Below are 10,762 nucleotides of genomic sequence, written 5' to 3'. Positions count from 1 at the left end.
ATTCATGAGGAATTGACACCTCACTTTTATTAGTTAATAATGTATTAAATATTAATTTCATATAATTATAATAAAAATATTTTTCTAAATTAGTATAATTATGCATTATTCATTAAATGCTAATTGTAATATAATTATAATAAAGATATTTGTCTAAAATAAATTTAGAAGAGAAAATAGTGATTTTATTTTAGAGAAAAAATAAATTCATGAGGAATTGACACCTTAATTATATTAGTTGGAGAAAAATCCAGTTTTAGTATATTTCTCATTATTATATATTTTTCTCTAATTATATATCTATTGTTTTCTTTCCTTTATTTCAGCATTTTGACCCTAGGTTTAACTTCTCGTATGTAGTTCTTACTTCTCAATCATTCTATTAGAGGTAGTTGATAACTATTGAAATTCATCGATTAACATAGGAGAAAAATATATTATTATATTATAAAATTAATATGAGTATATGTTGTTATTAAATAAACAAAGTTAATGTAAAATAAAATTACACGTAAAAAAAATAAAATTAAAATAGCAAAAGTGATAAAAAGATTATTTTTACAATTTTATTTTGTCATTTTTATGTATAGAAGATTAGAAAATAGTAAACTTCTAATTAAATTAATTTGTATTTGTTATATTCAATTTAAATAAGTAATAAATGATCTTATTTTAATTTATTCCTTAAATTTATACATCATAAAAATCAAATCAAATAATTGATATACCAATTTTAAATTGTGTGATACTTAAATATCTAATCAAATCAATTAGTTGGAGTAAATCCCCATAATAGTCCCTGAGATTCGCGTAATTACCTAATGTAGTCTTCAAGATCCCGATTTTTTCACTGTAGTCCTCCAAATAGAGCTTCGAGTACTTATAATGGTCCCTGGGAATATTTCTAGTGATGACTCATCACCGGAGCGCTTACGTGGCATCGTTTTACTACGCTGGATGACTCCAACGGCTAGCTGAGCTGGCTCATTTTCAATTTATACTCACATTGGTCTCTCCCACTATATTTAACCCTAAATCCCCAAATTTTGATAAACAACTACAAACAACTCAGTTATATTTGAAGTTCTGCAGTTACCTAAAGAATCAATCATAATCCATTAATTAAGCTAAAGAAAAGAGGCACAATGCAATGAAGAAATAAGCAACCTTGGCACCTTTTCACATTGGCACCCGAGCCGGGTCTCAGGTGCTTAAAAGTCGACGATATTGTAGTCTGAAAAAGAAGAAAAGCTCATATTTTCATTAACTAAAGAGAGAAAAATCAGAAGTTTAATTAGACAAATTTTATGGCAAGGCATTATTAGTACCTGAATCTCTAGTGCCAAATTGTGGCCTCTGAAAGAAAATGCTACGATTCTAAGAGCATTCAAGGCAAGAAACAAAGATGTAGAAGATGATGGCGATGAAAAGGTTCATAAGAGATAGAGGATGGTCTTTGTTGGCTCACAGATAGAACCCAAACCATGGTGGAGTAAGTAATTGCTGTCACAGCACCTATGAGTGAGATCCCTGCAATTGAATTGAGGTTTAGAAGTTGAGACAGGACAATGGATAGAGAAGTAAAAACCAGGTACTACTTCGCTATGATTAAAGGATTTGAGGTACACGTTGGACCACAAACTATTTGGAAGAAGAGTTTCATGGTTTCCCCTCCTATAAGGATCAATGCAGTTGTAATTCCTACTGATAAATAAACAGTTGGAAAGAGAGCAAGCCACACCCCCAATCTTTCACATGAAAAAGCAAGGTTATCTTTTCAAATCATGCAATGATAGTTTTAGGACTGTTATATGTGTATGAATCTTCAATTAACTTGGTTTGAATACCCAACATAGTTTTTGAGGATCAATTATATGTAAAGCATTCTTGCATTGTTAATTATGCAACTTTACCTAACAATGTGATATAATAAATAATCTATATCAAATAAATTCACCAAATGCTGCTTGAGCAAGCTCCACATATCTGTTGTACCTTTTTCCAGGAACAGTTTCATGTAGCTGAACCCAAAGCCATAAAGTGTACTGCTGCCAACAATATGCTATGGTTAAAGAAAGGATTTCCTAAACTATCCACGAAAATCTCAGCTAAAGACTTAATCCAAATCAAAGCAGTAAATATAACAAACAGTTGGTTTGCATAAAGGATGGGTTGGACTAAATATAAAAATATAAAATAGAATTGTATTATCAAATTTTAGTAATTTTAATTAGTTAATAATATAAAATAAGATAGAAGTGACTATTCATAATTGAATAGTTTTGGTTGATTAGACTAAAAAAATAAAAAAAAATACTCTAAATAAAAAGCTAAAGTAACTTTCATATTAAATTCATTAATACAATTTTAATTTTATATAATAGTTAGATAATAGATTAGTAAAAGCAAATAGAAGGATGACTTTAATTAGTATTTGATAAAATATTCATTTAAAATAATTAAAAAAAATAAAAGTATGATATTATTAAAAATAATACATTTTTATGTTTAAAAAGTTACATTTAAATAAAATATTTATAAAATATAAAATTTAGAATAACATAACTTCATAAATATTAATCATTAATTAATTATGAACTAACATAAAATTATAATATAATTTATTTACGAAAAAATAATCAATAATTAATATTAATAAATATAAAAATCATCCAAAGTGTTTGATTAAAAGTATGAGTGGTTAATTATTATTCATTATTAATAATATTTTGTTCATAACAAAAACTAAAAATATAATTATTCAAATTTAGATTTTAGAAAAATAAACGTATAAGTAACAAATGATCTATTTTATTATGAATATTATAAATTAATGAATTAAACTAAATGATATAATAAATTATAATTAATTAATTGGTATAAACTATAATAAATTATATAATATTTTAAAAAAATAAAATGAATAAGAAGAAAATAAAAAGAAATAAAAGAGATAGAAGACTACAATAAAATAAATTGAATGTGAGATTTTTTTTTTTTACAAATTTTATATCACATCCGTTTCAATAATAATAAATAAAAATACATCAATTTATTGATATCTAAGAGAAAATGATGAGATAAAATTATAACACAATTCTAAAATAAAAGCTTAAATTAAACTATAATATCATTGTACAATACAAATTGAAAGTAATTTCACACTACAATATACCACACAAACAGATAAATGACTTAAGTTTAATTACGGAAATTTTTTTATTTATGCATACATGAAAATACCATGGTCTATAAATGTTTTATGGATAATATATCATATATTGCTTTAAATGATGAGCACAGGAGTTGAAGAGTGTGTGGTGGTTTGTATCCACGATAGTTGCCTTCTTGTTCCGACGCCTCATAAGAAGAAAAAAAATTGTTGTAAAAGCTACCCAATGAAAGAGTAATTGGTAAATGAATGATATTTTCTTCTAGCATATATGGTCTTTTATAGTGGTAAAATAAAAATGGAATGAATAAAATTTTGTATTTTTATATTAGGAATAGAATTTGATATATTTATCCTAATAAAATTAAATCATTAATTAGTTATAATTCATGTATTTAAATAAATAAAAAAATTAAATAAAATAATTTTTAAGAATTAATCAAATCAACTAATTGATACAAATAATTAGTATAATTAATTTTATTATTTGGTTTATTGAATTCAAAAAAATAAATTAGAAAATAGTTGATTGAATTAATTAGTTGATATAATTAATTTATTATAATTGATTGGATTTAATGAGTTAAAAAATTAAATAGAAAAATATAGGAGACAATGATTTTTTTAACTAAATTAATCTATATTTATTGTATTTAATCTGTATAAGTAACAAATCATCTATGTTATTATGTACCTTATAAATTAATGAATTAAAATAATTGATATAATAAATTACAATTATTTAATTGATATAAATTATAATAAATTGTGTGATATTTAAATATCTAATCAAATCAATTAGTTGATATAATTCATTTACTGTAATAAATTGCATTCAATGAGTTATAAAAAATTAATTAAGAAACGCGCTCAAAAGTATGCCACGTCGATTATTAAGTGCAGAAATTTAATTTTTATATAATAGAAATATACATTATTTTATATATATATATATATATATATATATATATATATATATATATATAATATAATATAATATAAAAATATGATTTAATTCCATTAACTTGCCAAATTTTTTTAATTTGCCACGTATATTCAATCATTTTTCTAAAATAAATTTAGAAGAGAGAATAGTGCTCTCATTTTGGAAAGAAAATAAATTCACGCAGAATTGACATCTCACTCTCACTTTCATTAGTTGATAATGCATTAAATATTGATTTTATATAATTATAATAAATATATTTTCTTAAATTAGTATAATCATACACTATTCATTAAATGCTAATTGTAATATAATTATAATAAAGATATTTTTCTAAAATAAGTTTAGAAGAGAGAATAGTACTTTCATTTTGGAAGAAAAATGAATTTATAAGAAATTGACACATCACTTTCATTAGTTAGGGAAAAATTCAATTCTATTATATTAAGTAGGAGTATATTATTATTATTATTATTAAAAATATTTCTGATTAATAATTGATAAGTAGTTTAATAATGTATTAAATATTGATTTTATATAATTATAATAAAGATATTTTTCTAAATTAGTATAATGATATATTATTCATTAAATGTATTCATTTTGGAGGAAAAATGGATTCATGAAAAATTGACACCTCACTCTCATTAGTTGGAATAAAACCTAATTTTAGTATATTAAGTAGATAGATATATATATTTAGAGTACAAGTTAACGTTTCATGTCATCACACTGGTAATGACTAGTGAAAGAGATTATATTATCTAAGAGAAGTAAAAATTGGAGACTGTTTTGTGTATTCTAATAGTAAAAAGACTAAAATATTCATTTTTAAAAATTTTAAAGACCGACTTAGATAATTACTAACAAATTTAAAAAAATCATAACAAACATAAATATAAGGATAAATTTAAATATCTTTTAAAAATTTTTAGTTTTAATAAAAATAAATTAATTTAAAAAAAAATCATAAACATAAATTTATGATTATTTTTATTTACTATATAGGTACAAAACGATATATTATACTTTTGAAAAACAAAAATAACTCTCCAAAAAGCTTACCAATATATTTGGAATTTTTTGTTAGACTCTTTTACAGCCTATTTTACTACTTTATTATAATAAGTATAAATAATAATTTTGATGATGTTGCCCAAATTTATTTAAAATAACTTTAAAGAAAGTAAATCTAATTAGATTACATGTAAAACTTTCGAATTACATTGCACAAAAATTAAAGTCTGTAAAAAATTTTGTAAATATAACTATATATGAATTTTAAGATAATTATTATAAGAATCAAATATTTTTAGTAATATAATTAGATGAATGTAAATAATGTATACACGTCTTGACCTTTCCTACTAATTATGCACATTCAATTCAAACGACTACTATTAAAAAATAAAATAACATAATATAATTATTTTTATCAACAAATAAGTTACCGATGTAGAGAAATAAAGTCTTAATTGAGGTGGAATAGAGGAGGAGGTTGTAACTATGTAATTAAACATAGAGAGAAAACCAAAATACAACGAATTCCATTTCACCCACAGAAATTATCCACACCAAGACACTAACAACAAAAACTATATTCAACTCCCTCTATAATCTATAGCTCTCTATAAAAGCATAAACTCTTCATTTTTCTTCAACAACCATCAACATTTTCGTTCCATATTCAATTCTCAATATTCTTCATCGAAAAGATATATCATATATCCCTCTCTTATAACATATAAAAACCTTGGAAACTCCAAACTCTTCTTCCACCAATTCTTTCTCTTCTTTCTTTCTTTCTTCTCTCTCTCTATGATCACACAGTAAGTAACTGAAGAAAAAGAAAAGAAAGAAGGCAAATACATTGAACAACGTAACGTTGATCAATGGCGAATAATCATAATAACTGGGTTTCAGTTCTTGTTCAGAACTTAACCTCCAAGAAACAAACCAATCTTCTCAAAAACCTATACTTTCTCACCTTCACCACCGTGCTCTGCACCCTCTTCTACCTCCTCGGCCTCTGGCAACACTCTACCACCCCTTTCTCCGGCGGAACAACAACCACACAATACCTCTCCACCACCACCTGCCCCGATCCCGCAATCTCCAATTCCACCGCCGCCTCCCTTGACTTCTCCGCGCACCACACCATTCCAGACCCCACTTCCACCCCCGCGCGTGAGTTTCACGCGCCTCCGTGCGATCCTTCTTTCTCCGAGTACACGCCATGCGAGGACGTGAAGCGATCGTTGAGTTTCCCGCGCGACCGACTCATCTACCGGGAGAGGCACTGTCCGGCGCCGAACGAGATTCTCCGGTGCCGAATTCCGGCGCCGTTCGGGTACCGGATACCTCTACGGTGGCCGGAGAGCCGCGATGCGGCGTGGTACGCGAACGTGCCGCACAAGGAGCTCACTGTGGAGAAGAAGAACCAGAATTGGGTTCACTACGAAGGTGACCGGTTCAGGTTCCCCGGTGGTGGGACCATGTTTCCACGTGGCGCAAGCGCCTACATTGATGATATCGGACGGCTCATAAACCTCCGCGATGGGTCCATCAGAACCGCCTTGGACACCGGTTGTGGGGTAATGCTTTCAACTATTTTCCGTTGACTTTGACGGTTCTTGATTGATTCGACCGGCTGAAACCGGTGGCGTTTTCTGGTTCTGTTGAATGCCAACTGTTTTCTTGTTATAATCAGTTAATCACGAATTCTAACAAACTGAAAAAACGGCAGATATAAGAAAGAAAGTTAAAACTGAACAATTTCTGATTAAATTATTATTTGAAATTATGTTTTCAATTTTGATTACTGAGAGAGTAGCTAAGTTTTTTTTTTTTTTTTTTTGAGTATTTTCTTTTAATTTTTCGATTGAAGAACTATCATATGGGTCTGGTTTGTTATGGTTGAGCTGGCCGGTTCAACTGAACCGGGTGGTTCAACTCCCCCAGTGGGTTGTTTAACAACTTGGAAGAAATTGGAATGAGGTTGGGCCACATTTGGTGGAACCTCATCAATTGAGGATTTTCTTCTTTTATTTCTTTTTTTACTTATTATTTTTTTCATTGAATGGATTTATGTTTTGGATATTACAATTAACAATAATCTGTATAGTTGTCTGATTTTGATATGGTTTAATTTAGATTCCGAATCAAAAAACGTAAATATTCATTATGATTACAATGAGTTTTTAATTGGGAACAGATATGTATAGAAAAATGAAAATTTATTATTATTTTTTTTTTGTCATTTTCATCCTGCTATGAAACAGATATTATATTAGGATTTAGACGAATCCCACACATCTATTGTTTTACTATGTTCTACTTATTCTTTTCATTTCCATGTGTGATTTTTTCTATATGTTTTAATTTTTATATGTTATGTAATGTAACGCCGTCAAGGCGTCTATTTCAATTTTCCTATTTCTAATAACATCATTATTGTGGTTGATTTGGCCGTCTTATCCTAAACGGGTGACCAAAATTTATTTGGAATTATTATATTATAATCTCATAGGATCTTGCTCTAATTAATTAGATGAACACAAAAATATAGATAAGGCCTAAAGGGATTATTTTGGTTACACAAAAGTCTGAAATATGAAGCATGATGAATTTGTCCTTTTGTGGATAAAGCTGATCATGAACTAGAATTTGTTTGCAAAACAATCTTCTTAAATTCTTCAAACTGAAGTAAAGTACCATTTTGACTAAGGAGCAAAATAAACATATATAGTACAGTGCACTTAGAGAACCATACTTTTGATAAGACATTGCATTATTGAAGTGCTGAAATTATTTTCTATAATCCACTTGGTGCTAAGCATAATAATAATAATAATAATTCAGTTTGAACTTTGAAATTCTGTTGTTTGTTGAGGAATGCCTACCCAATTTAACCATCTCAATCATGCTAACCCCACCTGATTTATATGTTCCATAATCACACATCACTCCCTTTCCCCTTTCAAATAAATGAAAATGTAGTAAGTGTTAGAAGACATTTTGGTTGGAGACTATAGTTTTGATTATACATCAGATGTCAAGCATGTTCAATTTGTTTCATTTTATTGGTACAGGGTAGTCACTAGTCACATTTTTTGGTAACATGGAATGTGTACCAACTACATTACACTTTTCTAGTTAGTTCCTATGGGAAATAGTTAATTCAAATATCTATAATTTCATTGTATGAAATTAATGTTCAGGTTGCAAGTTGGGGTGCATATCTTCTGTCACGCAACATTTTAGCAATATCGTTTGCACCAAGGGATACACATGAAGCACAGGTTCAGTTTGCTCTTGAACGTGGAGTTCCTGCATTGATTGGAGTTCTTGCCTCAATTAGGCTTCCTTACCCTTCAAGATCCTTTGACATGGCTCACTGCTCACGTTGCCTCATTCCTTGGGGCCAATATGGTAAATCCATTATTCCTTAGAAACAGAATATTTGTTGGTTTTACAAGTCATTGTGAATGTAGGACTTAGAAGTGTTCTGGTTTTTGTTATGTTTGATCTTGGCAGATGGAATTTACTTGACCGAAGTCGATAGAGTCCTGCGGCCGGGAGGCTATTGGATCCTATCCGGGCCGCCGATAAACTGGAGGACACACTGGAAAGGTTGGGAAAGGACTCAGGAGAGTCTCAAAGAGGAACAGGATGGGATTGAGAGAGTAGCAAAGAGTCTATGCTGGAAGAAATTGATTCAGAAGGATGATCTCGCCATATGGCAGAAGCCAACCAATCACATTCATTGCAAAATCACTAGGAAGGTCTTCAAGAACAGACCCTTCTGTGAGGCACAGGATCCAGACACTGCATGGTAATTTCACATTTTTCTTCTACTTTTGATACCAATGCCTAAAAGTTTCACATTGGGTGAACTAGGTTGCAAGTTTAGTGTTAAACTTTTTTGTTGGCGATTCTTTAGAAAAAGATTGACTTGCAATTCAATTCAATCACTGCCAGTCTTAGTTCCTTATGCTATTGATTTTTTGCTTTTTTTATATATAGCCTTTGCACTTTTGCAGTGTCATTTGTCAGAAAGTACAAAAGAGTAAAATTATTCTTGCTGCCAAAGAGAGTATAGCTGTGATACCAAAACCATTTGGATAAAAAAGAGACCTTAGTTAGATCTTGTGTTTCATTTTCCCACCTTGTTTCTTACTCAATTCCTTTTGGCTATTATATCTTCTTGATCATCTTAAAAAGAGAATATTCTTTTGATGGCCCCTTTTTTTGGTTGCTTCCTTTCTTTCTTCATCATTAACTTTTCTGTTATAGGTACACTAAAATGGATACATGCTTGACAAAATTACCTGAGGTGAGTGACATTAGACAAGTTAGCGGCGGCGAATTGGCGAAATGGCCTGAGAGACTAACTGCAGTTCCCCCGAGGATTAGCAGCGGAAGTTTGAAGGGAATCACGGCCGAGATGTTCAAGGAAAACACACAGCTATGGAAGAAGAGAGTGGCATACTACAAGACCATAGACTATCAGCTAGCAGAGCGTGGTAGGTACCGCAATCTCCTCGACATGAATGCTTACTTGGGAGGCTTCGCGGCTGCGCTTATCGATGATCCGGTGTGGGTGATGAACATTGTTCCTGTGGAGGCTGAGATCAACACTCTTGGTGCCATATATGAGCGTGGATTGATTGGAACCTATCAAAACTGGTAAACCTTTCTTCCATTTCCTTGAGTTCGTTCTAATTTCTAAGTACACATTTCAGCACATGGTTGTTAAAGTTAATTTACTTGCTAAATAAGTAATAACTACTTTTCTGCCTATCAGGTGCGAAGCAATGTCGACTTATCCAAGAACTTATGACTTCATCCATGGTGATTCTGTTTTTAGCCTCTACCAGAACAAGTAAGCAGAATGTGATTTAGCTAAAACCAATTTCAGATTCGCTATGTTGTTTTAATGTTCCAAAGTCCTAATTTATCAAGATAATGTGTCACAGGTGCAATATGGAGGACATTCTTCTAGAGATGGACCGGATTCTTCGGCCGCAAGGCAGCGTCATATTGCGCGACGATGTGGATGTGCTGCTAAAGGTGAAGAGATTTGCAGAGGCAATGCAGTGGGATGCGAGAATCGCCGACCACGAAAAGGGGCCTCACCAGAGAGAAAAGATACTAGTAGCAGTGAAGCAGTACTGGACAGCACCACAACCTGATGAAGATCAACAAAGAAAGCTTTAGTTTGATAATATACCCTTCTGGACTCTATAACTTTGTGTATTTTTCTTTTTTCTCTTCTTCTTTTAGCCACTTTTCAAAAGAATTTTACTGAGAAATTCAATTCTTTTACAACCCCAGTTGCTGTGGCCTGTGGGTGGTGCAAATTGGAAAAATATGTTTATGTTTACAGCAACTATTCTCCACTTAACCATTCATATTTTTTAGTGTTTTTAAGTTTAGGTAGCTTCACCTTAGTGAAAAAAAAAAAGACTTCTTGATGATGTAAATTTCTCATAAGTTTCAAAGTAAATGATCAAATGAATGGCAGCATCACAGTAATATGCTACAAGAGAATGACAAATATATTTCAAAGAGAGATGATTTGATACTATAAAAATTGTCACACGTACTCCCACACCACAGAACTGGAGGATTATATAAGAAAC

General features: G+C 30.2%; 1 protein-coding gene across 1 annotated transcript; it reads left to right on the top strand.

The window, feature by feature from the left end:
* The first annotated feature begins 5,611 nt into the window (after positions 1 to 5,611).
* Positions 5,612 to 10,509, top strand: LOC112744021 (probable methyltransferase PMT15). Its single transcript, XM_025793480.3, has 6 exons — positions 5,612 to 6,712; positions 8,339 to 8,549; positions 8,655 to 8,952; positions 9,414 to 9,806; positions 9,925 to 10,002; positions 10,097 to 10,509. Exons 1-6 carry the CDS (start codon positions 6,011 to 6,013, stop codon positions 10,335 to 10,337), a joined length of 1,923 nt encoding a protein of 640 aa, XP_025649265.1. The 5' UTR covers positions 5,612 to 6,010; the 3' UTR covers positions 10,338 to 10,509.
* The last annotated feature ends 253 nt before the right edge of the window (positions 10,510 to 10,762 follow it).

This window comes from Arachis hypogaea, chromosome 14 (genome assembly GCF_003086295.3).
Source record: "Arachis hypogaea cultivar Tifrunner chromosome 14, arahy.Tifrunner.gnm2.J5K5, whole genome shotgun sequence".
In the NCBI taxonomy this organism is placed as follows: domain Eukaryota; kingdom Viridiplantae; phylum Streptophyta; class Magnoliopsida; order Fabales; family Fabaceae; genus Arachis; species Arachis hypogaea.
This window is presented reverse-complemented; position numbering and strand designations above follow the sequence as displayed.